The 22,798-nt window shown below is 54.7% G+C and overlaps 7 protein-coding genes across 7 annotated transcripts; 5 read left to right on the forward strand and 2 right to left on the reverse strand.

Annotated features, from left to right (window-relative positions):
* Window positions 1–1,159: 1,159 nt before the first annotated feature.
* On the forward strand, window positions 1,160–3,476 carry CABS01_11547 (uncharacterized protein; the record flags this gene model as incomplete). Its single annotated transcript, XM_060544902.1, has 2 exons — window positions 1,160–2,496; window positions 2,579–3,476. 2 exons carry the CDS (start codon window positions 1,160–1,162, stop codon window positions 3,474–3,476), a joined length of 2,235 nt encoding a protein of 744 aa, XP_060397317.1.
* A 101-nt stretch (window positions 3,477–3,577) lies between these two features.
* Window positions 3,578–5,137, reverse strand: CABS01_11548 (uncharacterized protein; the record flags this gene model as incomplete). The annotated part of the gene is made up of 1 exon (XM_060544903.1): window positions 3,578–5,137. The coding sequence occupies one exon, from the start codon at window positions 5,135–5,137 to the stop codon at window positions 3,578–3,580; it is 1,560 nt and encodes a 519-aa protein (XP_060397318.1).
* A 778-nt stretch (window positions 5,138–5,915) lies between these two features.
* On the forward strand, window positions 5,916–7,190 carry CABS01_11549 (uncharacterized protein; the record flags this gene model as incomplete). Its single annotated transcript, XM_060544904.1, has 4 exons — window positions 5,916–6,203; window positions 6,284–6,358; window positions 6,422–6,489; window positions 6,566–7,190. 4 exons carry the CDS (start codon window positions 5,916–5,918, stop codon window positions 7,188–7,190), a joined length of 1,056 nt encoding a protein of 351 aa, XP_060397319.1.
* Window positions 7,191–7,784: 594 nt separating this feature from the next.
* CABS01_11550 (ankyrin-2 ankyrin) lies at window positions 7,785–10,021 on the forward strand (the record flags this gene model as incomplete). Its single annotated transcript, XM_060544905.1, has 3 exons — window positions 7,785–7,871; window positions 8,017–8,273; window positions 8,326–10,021. The coding sequence occupies 3 exons, from the start codon at window positions 7,785–7,787 to the stop codon at window positions 10,019–10,021; spliced, it is 2,040 nt and encodes a 679-aa protein (XP_060397320.1).
* Window positions 10,022–12,985: 2,964 nt separating this feature from the next.
* On the forward strand, window positions 12,986–13,366 carry CABS01_11551 (uncharacterized protein; the record flags this gene model as incomplete). Its single annotated transcript, XM_060544906.1, has 1 exon — window positions 12,986–13,366. One exon carries the CDS (start codon window positions 12,986–12,988, stop codon window positions 13,364–13,366), a length of 381 nt encoding a protein of 126 aa, XP_060397321.1.
* Window positions 13,367–14,265: 899 nt separating this feature from the next.
* On the reverse strand, window positions 14,266–16,397 carry CABS01_11552 (uncharacterized protein; the record flags this gene model as incomplete). Its single annotated transcript, XM_060544907.1, has 3 exons — window positions 14,266–15,276; window positions 15,353–15,837; window positions 16,034–16,397. 3 exons carry the CDS (start codon window positions 16,395–16,397, stop codon window positions 14,266–14,268), a joined length of 1,860 nt encoding a protein of 619 aa, XP_060397322.1.
* A 3,795-nt stretch (window positions 16,398–20,192) lies between these two features.
* On the forward strand, window positions 20,193–22,480 carry CABS01_11553 (transient receptor potential ion channel; the record flags this gene model as incomplete). Its single annotated transcript, XM_060544908.1, has 2 exons — window positions 20,193–22,387; window positions 22,447–22,480. 2 exons carry the CDS (start codon window positions 20,193–20,195, stop codon window positions 22,478–22,480), a joined length of 2,229 nt encoding a protein of 742 aa, XP_060397323.1.
* Between the last annotated feature and the right edge of the window lie 318 nt (window positions 22,481–22,798).

Consider the following 22,798-nt stretch of genomic DNA (forward strand, 5'->3'; position numbering starts at 1 on the left):
GTTATCGGGATGTTAGTGTCCACGCTGTATCTTTGTAGGCCGCGCTAACAGAGGGCTCTCCGATTAGCAAGGCGTGCACTCAGCATAAACTCACTCACCGTAACCTTCCTACCAAAGTAGTCTATTCAGTCAGAAATGCCCGATGATGATCCGATTGAACAGAGTATTATACAAGCGATGCAAATTGCTAGTTTCTATATGCTAAAAGGTGTTTCCACTCCAGGTAAAGTTTTGCTGGTTGCAATCTATGGGGTTCGTATAATAAGAATCACTGAAGATCCCATCATTTTAGGCGGCTTGGCTTAGCGGAAGACGTGTTGGAAAGTTACGGTCATGTTCCGCGCACTTATTGTGAGACTGGTGAGCTGCGAACGCTGAGTGGATCGAAAGATTTGCGGCTAAGGGAATTCCGGTTTATCTTAGGGGCTTTTGGTTTTGTGTATCTTTTGAGATTGAATCCGAGGTAGAGAACCCATGTTGTGAAGCGGAAACCTTGGGCTCTGTTTCCAATCATTGTGAGAATTCTGTTGCTAACTTCCGGCCAGTGGTTGTAGGCATACCCACACATGTTGGAGAAGAGTGGCAATAAGCTTCATTCACCTGTGCAACTCTCCACCAACTTCCGGGATTTCTAATGGCCGAAGTGAGACGTATGGTCGAATCCGATATCACGCTGGATTGATATGGACTGCGCAGTTTCTCGGGCAGTTTTAAGCGTCAAGAAATATTCGCCATGGTAATGTCGCGCATGCATGCCAGGTCCTGGGTGCATGAGAAAGTCGGAGGGCCGCAATTTCGAAATTTCAGGGCCTCTGAATGGTGGCAACTCCCCTGCGTTTACACGTCAATCATCGTCTTCCCCCATTAACCCTGCAAAAAATCACTGCCTAGTGGTCGTATGTTGGGGCTCGGCTGCGTTGCTCAGTGGATATAAATAAGCACGCAGCCTCACTCTGAGTCCCTCACTGGAGATCTCCACAGGGCTGGATGACGGAGGCATAGTGAATCTGATCCTGCAGAACATATTTCGTTTGTGTGGCGGCAAGAGTAATCTTAAATCACGACATCGAAGTGAAGATTCGGTGTGAAAGGAATTGTTGGCGATGAGACTGAGCGCAATTTAGCATGCCAACTTACGATCTGTATTTCAGAGCCGACGATGTATCAGCCACTGGATCGCGACACGGCAGACCACTCACCACCCAACTCGAACAAGAGCCAACAGCCCAGCCAAATTCGCCCTGTTGTACCAGACCACGGCGTCGCAAGCCTCAAGCCGAAGAAGACGTTCAAGCGGCCCACCAAACGCCTAAGTCTCTTTCTAAAATTCAGTCTCGTCATCTCGTTGCTCTTCCTCGCGGGCGCCGTCGCCTTTATCTCATGGCTATGGTGGGCACCCCACCAAGACGTCCGCTGGCGGAAATGGGTCCTCGCCCCGAACCGGCTCCAACTGAGCATAACTCTATCCGCCGTCGTCATCCGAACTGCCATAGGCATACTGGCCACCGCGGCCACGGCCATGATTGCGTCGGTCGCGGTCGAGCGGAGGGGCGTATACCTCCAAGACATAGCCCAAGTTTCCGTCGCGCGCTTTTCTAGTGACGGACCGCTGTCCCTGAGTCTCCTCGCGCTCACGAGCTCATCGCTACAGCCGCTGGTCCGCCTGATCCTCGCGCTCTTGGCTATTACGACGATTGCTGCGCAGTTCACATCTACTCTTCTTGTAGCGGATCTCGAATCGCGCCGGGTTGTCACTTTTCCTGATTCGGTGTCCAATGCGTATACCTTCATCTCAGGGAACCTCTCGAGCGGCAGGCCGCCTGAAGCTGTCTCCGGGTACGCGCACAACTACTGGATCCAACGACCGCGACTTACGGAAACATTTGCAGAGTACGCCGGTCCCGCAGCGGAAGGAGAAGGACTAGATGATACCGGACCAACAGTCAGGGCCTTCCTCCCCGTCGCATCGCAGCAGGATCGCGAGTCGCTCCTCGAGTTCCAGGGCATGGCAAGAGTCCTAGACACGCGGTTCATCTGCATGAGGCCGCAGCTCAGCAACGTTCGCCCGTGCAACGGCACAGACGGCGTCGACATTTGCGGATCGATACGGCTCGATCCCACCGTGGACGCGGCGGCTGCGGCGGGATTGATGTGGACGGATGAGATGAACTTCAATTTTAGTTGTCCTGTGACGGGGTACATGGGCAATCAATACGACTGGCAGATTTGCGCGTATGAGACGCTGAACTGGACGTCCTTTGACTGGTCACTTCGGAATACCACGAGGATGACGACGATGAGGATTGTGTGGGATGCGGGAAGAATCCAAGGAAATATGAGCTCTGACAGCATGGAGTCGACTGTCAAGGTGCTAAGTTCGACTGGCTCCGGCCCGTGGACGAGGGAGTCTCTGCATATCAGACTTGTTGATTCTAACACCGTTGGCAAAGACCAGTATATCAACTTCAACATGACGATGTGTGCACAGTTCTCTAAGTGAGTACTTGAATCACCCAGAGCTTGAGCTGTTCCATCAGGTTCTTCTATGCTGTATTATCTAACAAGTTCTTCCTCACAGCTACCCGGACTCGATTCAGTATCTTAACGTCTCCGCAACCAGCTCAAGCAACAGGACAGAGCCAACCTACGAATGGGATGTAGAGCAAGAGGTCTACGACACGAGTGCAGTCCGCAAACAACTCGGCGCCGTCAAAGACGCTCCATCTCTATCCCACGAAGACCGCCAAGTCCTGACCATCAGCAAAGACAGCCTAGATTCGGCCGTGGCCGACGCTCGCGATGGCTCTAGATGGCAACAGTATGCCGCCGACCGCAGCCTGGATTGGTTTTTCAACCGCGTCACCTACGCCCGGATGCCCCCCATGCCCATCGCCTTCTGTCATAATTGCGCTCCCAATCTCGACTCCCAGGACGGCACCAGCGATGTGATCTACGAGCGTCTTTTTGGCGATACCATTGACGAGACGGGATCGCCGGCTCGCGCGATGCAGGCTGTTTACTTCACCCTTGCCCGACTTGTCTACTATGACTTTCTCAGCGCCTTTTCTCCCAATACTGCCGTACCTGGGATGGACACTGCGGATGTGGTCACGTTTGAGCTGACTTCGGTACCATGGCGATTCAGGGGTTATCTAGCTGTCGTAGGGATAATTCTTGTCTTCCTGACCTCGTTTGCTGCGGCTGCGGTCCTGTTCAGGTCTACGCGATACAGCTTGCCTGAGAATGCGTGGCATACTGTAGCGCAGATCTCGGAAAGTCCCGAGCTGGCAGACTTGCTACACGACGCGAGAGTTGCTACTGATACCGATGTTGGACGTCTGGCAAAGGCCTCCAAGTCTCAACGTTTTGTCGTACGGGATGGTATCTTCACTCGAGCTTCGGGAGCTGATTTGGGTATGGAACTGGAGTCGAATCAGTCCCGCCGTCGACTGACGACGCATGAAGCAATTCCATAACGCGCGATGAGAGGCTCTCAATGGATGGGAGTTCATCACCAGATAGCGTAGGAGTAATAATGTGAAACAACAAAAGAATGAGTTGAGATTTCTGCCTAACTTCACAGAGCCCTTGTCGCCTCCGTGGCAGACTTCTTCTGGCTTTCCTGCCCATCGTCACTCTGGACATCCACCTTCTCCAACGTAGCAACACTATCCCCAGCTTCCCTCAACGATTTCCAATTGAGACCAAAGTCAAGAATATCGGGGTACTTGCGCACATACCACAGCATCCCGAGAATAGAAGCAATACTCCCAACACTGAACGCCGCCGCCAGCGGGAACCCGATAGGGTACCTCGGCGAGTCCGCCGTCCTCCATGCCCGCAGCGGAATAGTAGCATGCCCAACATACACAAGCGTCACCGCGAGTCCAACAATCACCGACCTCGCCTCAGGCTCCTTGCGCAAGATGATCGCAAGCCACGCGAGCAGCGCGTACCCCCACGCCGCAGTCGCATACGTCAAGAAGTAGAATGTCATGATCGTACCCCTTCCACCGGGCCAGGCCGCCAGGACAGAGGTAGCCACGAGCTGAAGCAGCGCCGCGCCGACGGCAACCTGCCACCGCCAGTCCTTCCAATCGCTCAGCGCGTTGAGAGATATATTCGCCACGATGGAGATCGCGTAGCCGCCGAGCGGGATCAGGTTAACGGTGTACACCGAGTACAGCGCCGTCGTGCCGTCCGCGGCCTTGAGACCCTTGAGGTAGAGCAAGAAATACGAGTTTGCGCGTTGAGACCAAGCGAACTGCAGGTATGCCGCGAGGAAGAGGTACGTAATAGGCGAGGTAAAGAGTTTTCGCACACGAGACCAGAGGGCCTTGCCCTTGATAACCTCCTGCGTCGTCGTCCCTGACTTCCTCATACGCGAAGCAGCGAGCACACGTTCGTCCGCGGTGAGCCAGAGGGCGCGGGTTGTGGTCGGCGCGTCGGGGATGACGAGGAACCCGTAGAGACCCCAGACAATGGTCATGATACCCGAGACAACAAAGAGCCACTGCCAACCCTCGAGACCGTGCGCGCCGTTGAGGTTCTTGTAGAGCGCGGCCTGGAGGATGCCGAGGAACATGCTCCCCGCCTGGCTGCTCACGCCGAAGATGGCGAGGCGTTTACCGAGTTCGGAGGGGGTATACCAGTTGAAGATGAGGTTCACGATACCCGGCCACGAGGTTGCCTCAAACACGCCCAGGAAGAAGCGCAGGACAAACACGGTCCGGGCGTTCTTGGCGGCAAATGTCGCGAGGGTGATGGCGCCCCAGACGACTTCGCAGAATGGAAGCCAGAGGGACGGGCGGACGCGGGTTTGGATGAGTTGGGAGGGGACGATGAAGAGGGCGTAGCCGATGGAGAAGTAGGTTGTGAACTCGACGAGTTCGTTGCCGTAGAGGGAGAGGGCTTCTTGCATGCCTGAGACGTAGGCTGCTGTTGTTGCGGACTGGTCCATGTCCTTCATCAGGCCGGCGATGAAGGCCCATGTTAGGAGGAGGATGTCGAGTTTGAGCACTAGGACGTGTTCTGCGTCGTCAAAGTAGGGGTGAATCTTGGCTAGCCATGGGATCGAGGGCTTCGTGAGGTTTGGGCTGGCTTCCGCCGAGGCCGGTTCGGGCTCGGTCTTTGTCATTGTTGGTGGTGCCTCGTGGTGTAGCTCGTATGGATGACGTTCAGGTCTAGAATGTTTCCTCGGGCAGGCTTTCGATGGCCATGCAGGTGTTTAAGCAGTGGCTTTCAGGGTCGTATTTGAACTCGATCATTCAATCGACATTCGCCATTGCCGTATACCAAAACTATTCCCTGAAGCGGACAGATGCCGACAAGACGTCGGGACACACCGACGCTCAAGAGAGTCCTTCGATAATACTGGGCAAAGGGTCAGATGGCAACATCACCATCTTTCATGATGAAATGGGGAAAACGAAGGAACAGAATCGGGGAAAATAACAAAAGAGTTGGGACGGATCAGCTGCTTTTTTGGCAGAAATTCAGATGAACCGTTAGCCAAAACTCTGTTTCTCGTTGCCGAGTCGTAGCGTTCCATGGGCTATCCCAGCTCCGGGGAAGCGTCCGCCGGCGGGCAGGGATACAACGTAAAATGTCGCCATTTCGCCGGCTTATGCCGTGACGCGTCGGTCTCCCGCCGAGTGGTAAGATGAGAGCCTATCCTGCGTCTACGATTCGACTGTTCACCCCGCGGTGATTGTAAACCGCAAGCACGTCTGTCGGAATGATGCCGATCGAGTGAGACAGGACCTGACGCGATAATACCTAATTGAGTCTCGTCGACATTTGAGAAGGGCTATATACATACATCGACAGCAGGCGACCGGCAGATTCTACAGCGAAAGATTGCGTGCTTCGCCATTCCCACTATCATTCGCTGCACGTATTCAAGTCCAGCCACCATGTCGACCGAACCATTGTACCCAGCCTACCTCCCCACCAGGCCCGACGGCTTCCAGCCGACAATCGACGTGCCGTACTTTGAAGCCGAAGAACCCGGTGTCCGAGCCAAAGCCGCGCGATCCGCCTCCTCCGCCTCCTCCATCTTCCGGGACGGCGGCGGCGCCAAAGTGGAGAACATCACACCCCGCGTCGGCGCCGAAGTCCGGGGTATCCAGCTTAGCCAGCTCTCCAAGGCCGGTCTGGATGAGGTCGCGCTGCTAGCGGCCGAGAGGGGTGTTTTAGTTTTTGTAGGTCTTCCATCGCGGATAGAGAGCGATGATGGTCACGCCATCGCCGGGTGAATGGATAATAACACCGGTCATTCTAGAGAGATCAAGACTTTGCAGACATTGGGTTTGAGAGGCAAAAGGAGATCGTGAGGCACTATGGCCCTCTACACAAGGTACGATTGACAAGCCCCCTATAGCTTGAACGCATTCGCTGATCTGCTTGCCCTTCTTTCCAGCACCCCACGATGGGATACCCAGAAGGCACAGGTCCAGAATTCCACGTAGTCTACGCAGACGAGAAAGCGTAAGATACCCTATCCTCGCGTCACATCTCATATAGATATATAGCAAAATGTGCCCATCACTCACACTCATCGCAGAGGCAACCTCCGCACCCTCCTCGGTCCCCGCACAACCTACGACCTCTGGCACATAGACCAAACCTTCACCCCAAACACCCCCTCGACGACCTTCTTCTGGGTCCTCGAAACGCCCGCCTCAGGCGGCGGCGACACGGCCTTCACATCCCTAACAGCAGCCTACGCGGCCCTCTCCCCAGCCTACCGCGCCACCCTCCGCGGCCTGCGGTTATTCCACACCTCCGCTTCCGTAGGTGAAGTCGCGCGCGTGGGCACGGAGCGCGCCCTCCGCGAGGCCGTCTCCACGACGCATCCGCTGGTGATCCGGCACCCTGTAACGGGCGAGCCGAGTTTATTCGTGAATCCGACGATTGCGAGGCGGGTAGAGGGTTTTTTGCCCGAGGAGTCGGATGCGCTGTTGGGGTTTCTGCATAATCATGTCAAGAGTTTGGATTTCAGTTGTCGGGTGAGGTGGGAGGCTGGGTCGGTTGTTGTGTGGGATCAGAGGAGCGTTGCGCATAGCGCGGTGCCGGATTTCAGGGAGGGGGAGAGGAGGCATATGGTGAGAATCATACCGTATGGATCGAGGCCTGAGCCTGCGTTTCCTGAGGAGCACCAAGCCAGTCGAGAGAATGGAGTGGTGTAGTGAATATTGGTCTACCTAGTGATCCGCAGCTACATGGAAGAGGTCGATAGAAACTTTACCATTTGATAGGTCACACAATTCGAAGTATGGGCGGAATAGTATCTCCATACTTCAGGATACGGACGCGTGTTGTCTACGTAAACAGTATACAGTCACTTGGCTTGCGAGGGATAGCAAAACCTCAAATCACCTTGCCGGGTTTCTTCATCAACCCCGCACTCTCGATTCTTGTGCCCAAAGTTGAGCCTCACAAAAGGCTGACAGGGATCTAGCATGGATGGGATGGGGTGAGCAGAGTGCGATGATCATACGCATCCAGACCGATTTGGAGTGCGACATAAGTGCGATAAGTGCGGTGAAAGTGCGACGGCAATGCCATTCGTCAACCCCACTACTGTCCCGCTCCCGTGCATGAAGGAGTGTGTCGCACTTACAAGTGCGATGGCCAACCCCGGTCTGCATGACAGCCTTACGAGTATCATCGTGAATAAGTGTAAGCCCAGTCCGTTGTCCCAAGCTACTTGACCTCCAACTAGAACAGACTTGTTTTCTAGCTTGACGGGCGGTCAAAGATCGATCTTCACTAGAGTTTCAATGGCGGTCAACCCGGCTCCCAACATCGGATCGCCGGTTGGACCACCTCCTGCGCCTTTGCCCTTCAGCTTGCAAACGTCGCAAGATGTGAGCGACATTCAAGAAGAGTCCAACAAACGAAAGAAACCACCAAGGAAACTGGACAGTGAAAAGTGCCAGCTTTGCAGACAACACAAATTGAAGGTATCTCGGTCCTCTTCCAAGCGCTTACCTTGCCCCGCCTGTACGGCAGAGCGCTTATGGCTTCGGTCAGAAAATTGCTGACAAGCGAGCTGCGAAGTGCCTGCCTCAACCTCGAACATGGCCGCAAAAGTGCGATCGCTGTTTGTCGAAAGGCCTAGAGTGTTCACCTGGCGAAGTCAAGAAAAGGACACGAAGACGGGCTCCAGGCGAAGAAGAGCCTGAAAGCATGATGAGTATCCCGAGCGACCGGGGATCCCACGGCCAAGATCATGATGGCTCTAGCAACTTTTGGAACTGCGAAGATCTGTAAGGCCCATGTCAGCTTATTTCTTGAGTAGAGGCTAATCATATGAGACAGTATGGATATACTTACCGCAGTCCAGCTTCTGAACAGCGTATACGAAGTCCATCATCACCAGAGAACCTCCTTGCTAGATATTCTCGATTTCCAAAAGACTCCCTGCCAAAGCAATGGACCTGGGACTCAGGCACAGCTCGATGTGCCCTACGTCTCGGGCCTTCATCAGACCTTACCACTTCTCAAAGACAGGATATCGATCGCCATCAAGACGAGACTCGGCCACGGCAAGACTACGTGTTTCGCGGAGAGGATGTTGTTTGAGAATACTCTCAGTGAGCTACACAGCAATTTGCCGAAGCGTCCGATTATTGATGGCCCTGTCGAAACCCATAAACTACTCATACGCGAACAGATCTCAGACCTGATGTTTCGGTCCAGGTCAAGCATGTCGGAGACCATTACGTTGAAAGCGATAGTCTCACTATCCACCACACTTTCTTCGAGGCTTCCGATACTTTTGAAGAAGTTTGATCTCTACGACTGGTCTTACGTTGAACAGGGCTTCGGCCCAGAATGGGAGAAGTTGGTCCCCCATGCGGTTGTTGGGTGTCTCCTCTTCGCTCCGGGCGATCTCTACTCAGACTCGCAGCCATACGCCAAGATCTGGGCTCACGACATTCTGGTGAAAGAGGGCGCGAAGTACCCCATAGTCGCACGGGATCTCGCCCTCATCCCGCCCAAATCCAGCAGCTGGTCCCTGAAGGAGCTTGCCTTCCTCACCGACCACGTCGGACCGGACCTCAAGGACAGTCAAGGGCTGACTCTCGTCCACGCCGCTATCTTGGACCACAGGCCGGACATTGTGCATCAGCTTCTCGAGCCGGGAGGCGCCAAACCGTGGCACCGAATATTCAGGAGACGGTTCTCCCTTTTTCATTTCGCAGCCTCGGTGGGATGCGAGTTGTGCTACGCGGAGTTGCGCTGCCACCCAGATATCCGGCCGGCGGAGGAGACGCGGGACCGGAACGGAATGCTGCCCTTGCACGTCGCTGCCCTTCGCGGGCAAGTGAACGTGGTGGAAGCTATTCTCAAGGCGCATTTTGACGGAGCGGAGGAGAATGAGGAGTACGTGAATCGTGAGACGTCAGAAGCTGGGCATACTGCTTTGTATCTCGCGATAGCGCGGGCCGAAGATGATGCTACAGCTAGATTCTTGGCAATGTACCCCGGCGTCGACTTCCTCGTGGATCGTCAGGTACGGCAGACAGCGCTTCATGTTGCGGCGTCTCGCAAACGACACGGTCTATTGCGGTTTCTCCTTTCTCGAGCACCCGAGCATCAGCTCAATGTGCAGAACGAAGACGGTGAGACGGCATTGCATATTATTGCCCGGCATGGTGACCGAGAAACATTGAACGCTGTCTTGGACCTCCCCTCAATTGAACTTGACGTGACGGCCAACGACGGATCAACACCACTGGTTGATGCTGTGACGAACGGGAACATGGAGGCGATGGAAGCCTTGATCGGCTGCCCGGGTGTGGATATCACGGCGTTACGGCGGCCTTTGGAGCCCTTTGGGTTTTCTGCACTGGAGCATATCTTGCAAGAGGCAAACGGCAACGATGGTTCTGGGGGGTACGTCGATATTCTGGAGTGCTTGCGAGTGCGTTGTCCCGAGCTAGAAGACGATCTTTATGAGGCTTCAATGGCTGAGATGGAGACGGATGACGGTGATATGGAGGTTGAGTAATTGTACGAGGTGATATCATCCCGAGCAAGGCGGCTCTAGGCTGGCGAGGGAGGTGCTACATAGCTTCGCACCGCAACAAGCCATACTTATGACTGTCAGCGTACTATCCTCGAGATAAGTTCGAATCACGTGAAGTTCAATAGACGTAGGTCATGAGGCCTGTCTTGAAGTCATCGCCAAATTCCGTCATCCGGTCAGCTGGGATGGACAGAGGAGCTTGCTTAAGCCTGATAGGTTGCAGTGCACTGACGACACTGGTTGACCCGACGGCGCAGTTGCAATATCGCTAAAGGGCGAGGTTTTCGCCGGGGTGATTGACTCGGAGGGCGGGGATCGAAGCGGACGAACCCCTGGGTGTTGGTCCCACCGATTGCTCATGGGGCGATGTAACGCCGAATGCGAAGGTTCAGGGGAAATGGGTGGCGAAGGGAGGGGGCGGGAGGGGCAGACACGAGGTTGATGGTATCATGGTCGACGGTTTTCGGTGTCAAGTTGGTGATGGTTCGGTGCCTTATCTGTATTCGTCGTTCCTGGGACCCCGAGACGTGGTTGGGAGACTGAGATGGTGTGCAGTCTGGATTTTGGTTAAAGTCAGCGAGCACGCAAGCAAGGCGCGGGAGGCAGGACAAACTACCCGGACGGAACATCTGGTGCATCACTAACGGCATCGTGGAGCATTCCAGGCCGGATCGACACAGCGGGTCACCGTTTGGGAGCAGCGTTCAAGTGGTGAGGTCGAGCTTCGAAGGCCCGTCTCGAATGTCGACTCTGGAGTTTTCCGACGAGCGGTGGATTATTCGACAACGGGCCGAGACGGACGAACCACCCAAAAGAAAGCAGACGGAGACCCGGGAGTTAATTGTCTAAGCCTCCACCGTCAACGCGTGGTTCGTGTCCTTAGTAAAGGACCGGTCGTGGGAGGCTGACGGTTGTGGCCGAGAGGAAGAAGGAAAAACGTGACATGCAGACGGATTGAAACGGCCTGGTCGACACGAGGCAAACGGCGAGAAAAATCACGACAAAGAAACGACGGCGGAGCTGAAGAAACCAACAAAGTGAAAGTTGCGCGAGCCAAAGTTGGGAAAGCTGGGAACAATGGCCGCAAGTGCAAGAAAACTCCACCGGAAGAGGAACGAAACTCGGAGCAGACACCAAGAACGAGAAGCAACGTCCGGGGAGCCATGAAGCTTGGGAAAGAGCAAGTGGGAAAGGGCAGGAGAGCACATGGCGGGACAGGGAAGGTGTCCCGGCTGGCGCCATATCGTTGGCTGCGATTGCGTGGAGAGTGGATTCATGTAGAGATGAGGTGGGCCCAGGAGGTGTGGATACCAATCACACGCTATTGATGGAAGAGGAAACGATGGGCAGGAACTGGCAGGGAAGAAACGAGGCATGAACCAGTCTATCGGAGGACCCGTCTCTTTTCCATCTTTTCCCATCTTTCCAGCGCTTCTCAGTGGCTGAAAGAGTTCTTAAGAAGCTTGGGAGCGAGCGTTGGATGCATCCAGGCGCGACGCTGAGTGTGACATTCGATATGCATATCCCAGACCTGCACCTGTCTGCAGTGCACCATACCACCCAATGCTGCACCTGCGGCTCCAATTGTCAATTGTGCAAACTTTCTTGGATTGGTCCAAAGTGTTCAGCCCAGTGCTTCAGGACAATACTCCCTCCCACGGAATCCACCCCGTCTGTGTTCGTACCGTCCAAGACTCCAAGGCAAGTTCCAGAAGCCCGAGCGCCGTGCCCCACTCCCTCCAGTCCCCATCGCTCCAGAGGAAAGAACTCCTCCTCTTGGCTCTTGCTACTACACCTGCCACCTGCAGCTTCCTGCGCCTGCTCCTTCCCACTGCAAGTTGACACACACCACACCCCGTCTCCTCTCCTTCTTTCCCTCTCGTCTTCCGTGCCTTCCAACAACCCGTAACAACATTATCAAGGTTCTCTTCCTGCAGCTGCAACCGTATCTGGACCTACCTTTTCCCATCTGCTGAATCTGTGATTCGTAGACGGCTCTTTCCCTGCACGAGTCGTTCTTTCCCCTCCTTTTGAAGTACCTCACGAAGTACCTCAGCATTCCCCCCTTCCCTTTCAGTCTGGCAGTTCCCTTCGCGGCCATCCAATCCTTTCCCTTGCACCTTGTCATTCTCTTCCCTTTCCACCACCACCACACCACACGGCACACACCTCACGCACCTCACACCCGACCACACCTCACCCTCCGGCCCGACCTAAAGGTACCTCTCCTTCAACTCACTTTACCACCTTGGGCCAAGCCGCCGCCGCCGCCATTCTTCCAATCTTTTTCTATCCATCCCAACCACTCCAGACCGGATACAACATCTCTCTCACTCGCACACACACGCACACTCCCACCCAGTCCACTCGTTCCAACTCAACTTACCTTAATACAACAAAACCACACCAGAGAGGTCTCGAAGCCCGGCGTTTTGACTACCTCTCCTTCCCTCGCTCCCGCACCGACTCCCAACAGAGGTCACAGACACCAAGCTACTATCAGCCACAGAGCGCTGAAATAGAAAAAAAGAAAAAAGAACAAATCCAACAGCCAAAGCACCCGATCACGGCACCACAATCAGACACTTGCTGCCAAGCAGTCCTCCAAATACGACAGACATCTTACCGCAAACGCCAGCCGGCAGATCTGTGTCACTAGATTGCGACCTCCATTCCATCCATTCCTACCGCGACCGATAAGCTTTTCGTCTGATCTGTTGCGCCCCTACATTACGACGTGCGTCTGCCACCGTTCACAGACATTGTCCTCCCGTAATACATTACAACCCGTCATCTGTACTTGCACAACCATCTCATCCCAAGTCGAGTCAATTGAGTTTGCCTCGTCCCGCCATCAACTTTGAGCAAGATCAATCTCTCCAGCAACCTCAACACAACAAGCTTTCCAAACCTATACCGAACGTCTTCGCACGAATAATCGTCACAATGGCTCCCGGTATCCTTGAACGTATCCAGCAGAAGATTGAGCTCTTCCGTCTGGAGCAGCGCTACACTCGTCGCCGCCATCGCCGCTCGACTTTCGTCTCCAACGCAGTTTACGTCGACGGCGAGTACGTCTACCAGACTCCCACCTCCACCGGCTCCTCATCCGCCGGCACGACTAGCAGCAAGGAGTCCTCATCCCCACGAGTGAATGCCCTGCATCACGCCGAGCCTGCTTCGCCCACTGTCGCCCCAACGCAGACCGAACCCAGCAAGAAGCGACTGAGCCGCTTCGCCTCCATGCCCGGCTTCGGATCCTCAAAGCAGACTCCCACGAATGACTGGAGGTCAAGCCGCGTCAGCGTCAGCGAGATCCAGCGGTAGAAGCGTCTGGCTTACGCTACTTGAATCGATCAAAGAAGAAAAGCAAAGAAAAAATAGTTCCGGAACGAACGATACATAGATCAGGGCGGCAATCTCACGACGGCAACATGATTCCCCTCGGGGCGAGTCTTCGAGGTTCGACGACGATGAGGTTTTGCTCAAAAGCAATTGGCATATTGCACTTTACGACCATCTTCCGTCACGTCTCTTAGCGGCGCACTTGCATGAGCATTGGGGGGCCTGCTCTGGTTCCTTTTTTTTTTTTCTTTTTTTGGCCGGGAGGTTTGCATTGGCCGACATGCCAACTGCTTATTTGCACCTGTTGCCCCCAACATGACCAGACGCTGTGTGAGAATCGCACCGGCGCTGGTCCTTGCTTGTCTGGACACACTACACCGACTTGTAATCTTGACTGCTGTTCGGGACAGATACCCTTCAGCTTACCGGCGTCGTGCACGCACCTTTTCTCCTGTACATATCCAATGGATTATATGACTACTTCAAACAATCTTGTCTCAGCGCCCCTATTTGTGATGTTCGCGGATTGCTAAATCAGAAGGCCATGTTTGATGAACGCAGGAATTTGGTGAGAGACTGCAAACGCTGGATGCCGTTCCGTGTCTCAGATTCCTGGTGGTACCGGCAGTGATCGGCCGCGGCTCGAACGGCTGCAACTCGAAGGCATGCAGAGAATTCGGACGATCGCCCCGGACACATCGGCGACGCTTGGCTGTCTGACCCGGTATTGCTCGGAGGGGTTGGGCAAGACCCTGAAATCCCAAATTCCCTTTTTGCGGGGTGGATCAGTGGATGGTCCCCAAGCTCCCGACCGGATCCCGCGATTCGATTCTTGGGGTGACCCTTGGGGTTTTTCTTGAGGAAGATGGTACGAAGTATAATCACATCAAGAACAAGGGTGCCCCCTCAAACAGCTCGTCCCATGACGAAAACTTGCGACCGTGCTTTGCTTCCCGCTGTAGCTTCTCGACGAGGCGAGCACCGTCTATCATGCTTACCGTGCCCAGCTCTTCACCGACCGCTTGCATACCCGAGCACGTGAAGGTTGTGGTTTCTTGGTCGTTGTAGATGAGGGTGGATTGGATTCCACCGATGACCATTGGCCAGATGACGAATTTGTGTAACAGCCCCGCGCTGGTTGCGATGGGATTTGATGGTGTTTCGTTGTTGGTAGCTTGTGAGGGATGTCGCTGGGCTCTTTGGGTGAAGAGGACGCGGAGGCTCGCGATGAGTACGCTATATGCTGTTGATTCTCTTCTTGCGAGATGGGATGAGGCTTCTTCTGGCCAGAGGGTGCTTGATCTCGGTGCGGTTCCGAGACCGGCGAGGCTGTTGATGGCGTATAAGGCGGCGGCGCTGTGATACGTCGTCATCAGTGCTAGCCAAGCGTCCTTTGTTTCCTGGTCCTCGCTCAGTCTGTTTGGTGCCAGCGAGACCTGTGCAGTCGCCGAGATCTCTGCGGCCCATTTCTCGGGCGGTGAGGTGCCGAGATACTCTAGCACGGCAGATAGACCTTCTGGGAGATGCTTCGCCGTCTCTGGGTATAGTGCCCTCCGTGCCCGTAGCCCGTTGATGCGGATCAGGATCTTGGCCAGGTCGTTGGGGACCAGCCTCCACGGATTGCCGGCGTCGGTTTCAGAGTCTTGGAAGATTGCTTCGTAGGATTCTTGTCTTGCGAGGATCGTGCCTGCGACGGACGATGAGTGGGTGGTGGCGGCGTTGATGGCCCCGTGGGTGGACGTGCCGAAGATGTCAAAGATTGCGAATTGCTGGAGGAGGCGGCAGAGTTCTGGGTCCGAGTTGGCGACGGCTGCGAAGGGGCCGTGGGTGAGGATTATGCTCCATGCGCCGGTGATGTGGGATTGCCACGGGGCGTAGGCGGAGAATTGGATCTTGGGGAACGTTAGTCTTTTGTTATATGTTGGGTGAATGGTGAGAGGATGAGGATGAGAGAGAGATAGAGTGTACCTGAGATGTGAGCATCACCATGATGCCGAGGAGGATGCTGGGCCCTGGATCTTCGGCGGTGTTTGGTGAGTTGTTCCCTTGAGGCTGGTGATATGCGCAGAGTTCTTGGCCTAGGGCTTGTAGGGCGGCTGCTTGGGATGCGAAGTGGACGCTTTTGAAATCGCCTGCGGCCATGAGCCTTGATAGTTCGGATGTATCGCCTGGCCGGGGTGCATGTTGCCTGATAGGAGGGCGGGATGTGGAGGTGGCGAGGGTCTTATTGTCGGTTGATAGTTTGAATAGGATACTTGATGATGAAGTTGAAGTCGATGATGATGATGATGACGACGACGACGGCTGTCCGCTGATGTATCTGTGGAGGGCTGCGATAGAGATATATGTGTTGCGGAGGTAGGAGGCGAGTGAGGCTATTTGGTGGGGGGAGATTTGATATGGTGATGTTGAGGTTGAGTAGGGGACTAGGTCGGGTGCTACGTGGTGATTATCTGTGAATAAGTAATTAGTTGGTTGATTGATTGAGCAATGAAGATGAGAATGAAGATGTGGGAGTGAGATTGAAGCACTGAAAACAGTGATGAGTGAGTGAGTGGTAATGTATGAGTGAGTGAGGTTTTCGGAGTGAGTGAAAGTGAAGTTCACAATTTGTGTGAACGTAAACCACACGGGGAAGCTGTTACCCACAATATTCCATGGCATCAGCCGCTATCCTCAACTCCATCACGGATCCGGCCGTTCTCGGCGATCGGCACACGATGCCAAGCACCGACGCCGGTGAGCTGGCGCTGCTGCTACTCCGTGTCTTTCCTCGGCTACGGTCACTGTCACTATCGCGGCTTTGGCCGTCCGCGTCCGGCTCCCGATCCCGGACCCGGATAACGACGCCCTTTTGCGTCAGGACGAGCGGGTCTCGGAAGGCGATGGGTCGCTTGTCGCCGTAGCCTGGACATTCTGTGCGTGCGATGATGCATTTACGGCAGGCGGGGACGGAGGAGTCGCACCGGAGGCGCTTTTTGCGGCACCGCCAGCATTGAGGGCCCAGGGTCATTGTGTCTCTCGATGAGCAGCCTGCTAATGTCTTCGTAGAGAGTGTGGCGTTGAATAATGGGAGCGGAGCGGGGGAAGGGCCTGTGGCTGATCGTCTTCAGATTGTATGAGCAGTTGTGCGGAGCTTGGACAAGGCTGTGTTTGTCTTGTGAGATTATCCTATGGTGATGTCTAATAACCTGCTCTGGATGATAGAGGCGGCAGTGGTCGCGGGGGGGACAAGTTCCCCCACTTCGAATGATTAGTTTTCACGTTTTCGGCATATGGCGACGGTGAGTTTGCGCAGAGCGGCGATGTCGGCCCCCGATTTAGCCCAATCAACGGGCCATGGGTAACCCGAATCGGAAGCGTGCACGGTATCGGCGCTTTGCTAAAGATACTGCTGGCTGACACGGCGACACGGAGCTTACGGAGCTTTTTGCCTTTACACGCGGCTTCACTATAAGTCTGGCTGTTTTCAACTGACAAGGGCCGATGGCGATGTAATCACTGTGAAATAGGGCGACAATGAGGGAGTTGAGGGCCCATTCTGAGTGAACGACGATGTTGAGGTCGACGCCGACATGAGGAGCTGGCAAGCTGCTACACCAGAGGAACTTGATCCTGGCTCTCATCTATTGGCATTCTGCACTATTATTGCGTCTACCTTCGGGAGACCTGTGACATGGTCGCTGCCGCGTGGATCGTAGCTGAGACAGCCAACACAGCCTCGTAATCTTGGTTACAGGTCGATCGAGAGATTTCCTGTCTAATTTGACCCACGGGGGAGATTCGAACTTGATCGACGAAACAATTGGGGACGGCGGCGGGTTTCTGTGGCTCTTGCGCATGCCGTGTTTTCCATGATGGAGTGACCAATATCGAAGTAAATCCAGACTTTAAGATTCCTCAATTCTCTCGCCAGGCTGAAGTCCAGCCCTGAGATGCTGATGGAGTCGGATGCTGTGAGTGTCCCGGGGCATGGCGCAGTGGTATCCGCTGGGGGACAATCTTGAGAGCTGACGACTACCCCATTCTTGGCGATCAACTACCCCTGGTATTTGGACCTGGATTTGAGAGATCTCAACAGCAAGTGACGAAGTTTGGGTGAGCAATGTGAGATGTCTCGTTTTACACCGTACGTACTGCTCGAGATTCTTGTCGCTCATTTACGGAATATCGGTCTTGAGAGGCTCTATGCCGCTCTTCATGCGACCCTAACTCGAAGACCATGCACATACAGGATAGCTCTTGACTACATGCTATTCTAGGCGATGCAGAAGCTGCGAGTCTATGCAGATTAGGCTGTTTCGTTTCATTCCCAGTACGTGTAATAGCCATTTCTCACAATTGGGCATGATGAGATGAGTGAGAAAGAAGCAAGAGTCGCCCGTTGCGGCAAAATTCCCGTTGTTGAAAGGAGGCCTACAAAGTCACAATATGGTGTTGTTAAAGTGTTGCCAAGCTGCCAATTCTCGTGGCACTTTTACTCACTCCAGAAAACTGCTCTCGTCTTGGGGCTGTGAGCTTCACAGCCTCAACCCCTTGCGTGAGATTGCATCATGGGAGATTCAGCGGTTCTCATGTTGTGATCTCATTCTCAGTACGAGTATCGCAGTCTGGTCGCGTCTGCGACTCCAAAGCTGTACCCGTCACCGAGTTTCGGTTCCCGGCCTAAGCGGGTTTGGGAGACTGCGTGGGTTTATGTAGGATGTATCTCCCAATTGTACGGATGTGATGTTATGTACTGTATGTAGTATAGTTCGTGTGTAGGAAGGAACAATGAAACTGCGAAATGGGTACCTCTCTTCTCAGCACCTACAAAATGGAGTTCCGAATCAATTGAGATTCAATGAGATTCTCGACCAACATCACAGTATCAGTGTTGGTCTGTTGGCCACGCTATTCTGCACTAACAGTGACCGGTATATGGGCCAGGCTCTAGAGGCTGCCGCCGTGGCATTCATTGCCCACAACCCGGCCCTGCTCGTATGGGCCCTGTTCGTCGGGTTGGGAAAAGACCGGAGCCAATCTCGGCTCGACATTGCCGTATGGTGGTAGTATTGAATCGCTAGATGGTGATTACTGTGCAGATAGCAGCCGTGCATTCTGCTTTTTTTCACGGGGCTACCGCTACCCCTGAGCTATGCATAGAGTTATGCTTGAGAGCGGGGCCGCACATTCTGCCCCGATTCAGACCCCTTGAGTTTTCTATGTATGTCTTTGAGAGGCTAGAGCATGCTGTATCTGTGAGAACATAAAAGGGGGATAATAGGGCAGAGGAGGCATTGAGAATACTCGTATAGCCGCCGTGCGTGCCGCCCAACCCAAGACTGATTTGTCCAAGCCGGGCGCTCGCAGTGGGTTCAATTGGGTCTCGTCTCGTTTCAAAGGAGGGTCTTCCGTCTCTGGGCCGTAGGTTCGTCACACAAAAAAGAAGAAAGACAGAGAGTGGACCAGTCACCTAGTCCTGGGCTGTCATGCCAGTCTTTAGGCAACCGAATATCACCTTTGGGGGCAGTGCAAGGAAACGAAAACGACCCTTCATTGGAGCGCGGCCGGCGCGGACCAACGATGCTAAAGCTCCCAAAGAGCTGCGAAAGCTGTCAGGGCTGCCAGAGTTGTCACGGACTCACGGTTTGTTCCCCTCTCCCAGAGTGCCATTCCTCCTCAGCTTGACAAGGGGGGAGAGAGGTACCGGCATTGGCTGGTCAGGAACGGCCGGCTTGGGCCGTTCTTGGTGCCATGGCGGCCCATGAGCCCCGTATCCCATACGCAGGTACGGCGGCTGGAATGTGATGGGATTGGATGCGTGATCGCCGTGGGCATTCCCATCTCACATCATCTTCAGGTGGAAGAGCCGCCAAGCTATCACTGGCCAGTGATTTTGCAGTCTCGCCGCTTCTGAGTTCTCCTCCAGGTGCGGTGCTAACTTTTAGGCTGTAGATAGCCCCTGGATTCAGACTGACTCCTATTCCAGCCGCCGTTGAAAGAGTCGTTGGAGGCGCTGGAACATGGACCAGAACCCTAGGGAAAGACATTCTGCTGCCGCTACAGATTCTCGGGTCTGTCGATTGTTTCCGTACGAGCAAAAGCTCGAGCTTGGCTTGAACTGTTCAGGCCCACAACCAAGCTTGCTTCGCCTCCCCAGCTATGCCGATTATGTACAAAGTGCAACGAGGGGGACACGAATAAGGGAGCGGCAATGTCACTGACGGATCGAGGATGTGCACAAACCGAACGGGAAATTGAAGCTTGGCAACAAACCACCCTTTTTTTCGTACCTCTCTGACTCTCGTCGCCAATCTATCGGGTCTCTCTCTCGTCTAATCTATCCGTAGAAGAGCGACCGTGTGCCCTGTCCCCCCCGTCCGAGTCTCTTTCGATCATGCAACGCTGTTTTCTGTCTTTCCTTTAAACAATTTGACGTCGAAGTTCCAGTATAGACAACGAGGAGCTATTCGACGTTGAAGGGGAAGAATCCTCTCACTCGCTTCGCCTCTTCTTCCCCCCTCCCCACCTTGCCCAGTTGCCCCCTTCCACTCTTTCAGGGGACAACCGTGGAACCTTAATTGGACCCTTTTGAGCTCATCGGATGATTCTGCACCGCGTCCAACTATCGTGAGTAGGGACACACTCTCGCACACGCACATACCGAGGGGACACGCGAGGAAGAAAGAAAGCTTGAAGCTCCAAACGTCGCCATCGTAGAGTGCTCCCAATCGCAAGCTGACGATGCCTGCGACCAGACACCTTTGAAGGGCAATAACATTACAAACACCACACATTCGTTACAACTAAACATAAAGCAATAATCATGAAGCTCACCCAAGTCGCTCCTTTTCTCATATACACCCTCCTCGCCGCCCTCCTCCCCTCCTCCGCATACGCCGACCGCATCCTCCAGTCCTCGTCTCTCAACAACTGCCAAAAGAAATCCGACTTCTCCGCCAGCTTGTTCAACGTCGTCGTCTCCGCCAACAATGGCTCCGTCATGGCGAACATCGCCGCCGTCGTCTCGGTGGAAGGCAAGGCTGTCTTCGACGTCGCGCTGCGCATCTACGGCTACGACTACCTGAAGATGACGATAGACCCGTGCACCATGGACCTCCAGGGCCTCTGCCCGATGAAGCCCGGCAAGATCGACATGGAGTTCTCGTTTGAAATCGGCGACAAGCTCGACCAGGTGCCCGGTATCGCCTACACCATCCCCGACCTCGACGCCACCATCCGCGCCATCGTCAACCTCACTGAGACGAACACGACCGTCGCCTGCGTCGAGGCAGACTTCTCCAACGGTAAAACCGTCGACCTCGTGGGCGTCAAATGGGCCACCGCCGTCATCGCCGGCCTCGGTCTCGGGTCCGCCGGCATCATCTCCGCCATGGGCCATACCGATGCCGCCGCCCATCTCGCCGCGAACGCCCTCTCTCTATTCGGATACTTCCAGGCTCAGGCCTTTGTCGGTCTTTCAGGCGTCGATATGCCGCCCATCGTACAGGCGTGGACGCAGAACTTCCAGTGGTCAATGGGTGTCGTCAGGTTGGGCTGGATGCAGACCCTCTGTACGTGGTACCAGCGCTCAACGGGCGGTGAGGCGGCGCGACTGTTCGATTCGTTGAGCGGTATCTCGGTGCAGGTCTCGAAGCGCTCGCTCGACATTGTCAACAGCATCGGTCCCGTCAAGCGCGGCATCAACGCCATCGCGAAGCGTGCGAACATCCTCCAGGACAACGGCTCCTACGTCGTCTACGGCATCCAGCGCGTGGCTTTCAAGGCAAAGATCGAATCGACGAACCTGTTCCTCACCGGCCTCATCGTGTACTGTTTCTTCATCATCTTTACCGTCCTCATTATCGCCGCGTTCCGATACGGTACCGAGATCGCGGTGAAGCAGGGATGGTCCAAGAAGGACCGCTTCGTCGAGTTCCGTCGCGACTGGAAGACTACCCTCAAGGGCGTCCTATTCCGCCTCAACCTCATCGGCTTCCCGCAGATCGCCGTCCTGTGCCTGTGGGAGTTCACCCAGATCGACTCGGCCGCCCTCGTAGTCCTGGCCGTCTTCTTCTTCCTCGGCACCCTCTTCACCCTCATCTGGGCCTCGTGGAAGGTTATCCTCATTGCCAAGCAGTCGATTCTCACCCACCAGAACCCCGCGCACGTTCTTTTCTCGAACCCCCAGATCATTAACAAATGGGGCTTTCTCTATGTCCAGTACCGCGCCTCTGCGTACTACTTCATCATCCCGTTCATCGCCTACATCTTCCTGAAGTCCGCCGTCATCGCGTTCGGTCAAAAGGCCGGCGTCGCCCAGGCCATCGCCCTCATCGTCATCGAGGCCGCCGCCCTGATCGCCGTCAGCGTCCTCAAGCCATTCATGGACAAGAGCACAAACTCCTTCAACATCTCAATCTACGCCATCAACTTCATCAACTCCGTCTTCCTCCTCATCTTCACAAACGTATTCGACACCCCCGGCATCGTCGTCGGTGTCGTCGGCGTAATCCTCTTCATCGTCAACGTCATCTTCGCCTTTGTCCTCCTTCTCATGGTCCTTATCTCCAGCATCCTCGTCTTCTGGCGCGTAAAGGGCCAACCGACCGGCACCGGCCCCACGCAGCTCAACGACCCCTCCATCCTTGCAAAGGGCGACCGCACCGAGGGCAAGTCGCTTCTCGACCTGGATGAGGACGACAAGGTGAACCCGTACCGCCGCGAGTCGCTGCGCTACGGCGAAGAGAAGGCTACCGAGAGCGGCATGAGCCTGCACGTGTCCACGTCCACGTCGAACCTCAACAGCAGAGGCGATACCCACGAAATGTCATATCTGCCCTCGCCGGGCTCCAGGCCAGCCGTGAGCCCGTCGGTGCCCATGTTCCCCGCCGACCGCTCATTACGATCTCAAAGTCCTGCCCCGCCGCGGTCACCAGCGAGCGACTTCCCCCCGCCGAGTCCGTTTGGGAACGGATCTGCACGCAGTATCCACGAGTTTCGATCCCAAAACAACAATAGGTGAGTTGTCCTTTGCTGAAATCAGTCTCTTGCCACCCTTACTAATCATCTATGCACAGTCCATGGCAGCGCGGTGCTGGATATGATCATTGAGGATTACAGATAATAAGGGCACATTCGCCAGACGTTCATCTTGTCTCTCTTTCCTTTTTCTTCTCGTTACCGTTTACATCACACTTTTCCGGGGGCGTTATATAGAGTCTCATCTGGAAACCTGCATCAGCAAGCGTGCATAGAAAAGAACACCATCTACTTTGTATAATCGGGCGCAATTGCGGAGGTTTCCCCTGGACAGCCACTTCTGAGGAACTGCGCAGGATCCATTCGCCCTCATGCCTAGACTTGAGAAAGCTTACGCTAATCAATCGGAAAGGCCCATGAAACTGTAACATGGGTTTTAATCCCTTCTTG

This window comes from Colletotrichum abscissum (assembly GCF_030869225.1).
Source record: "Colletotrichum abscissum strain IMI 504890 chromosome Unknown Scaffold_32.1, whole genome shotgun sequence".
Classification (NCBI taxonomy): Eukaryota; Fungi; Ascomycota; class Sordariomycetes; order Glomerellales; family Glomerellaceae; genus Colletotrichum; species Colletotrichum abscissum.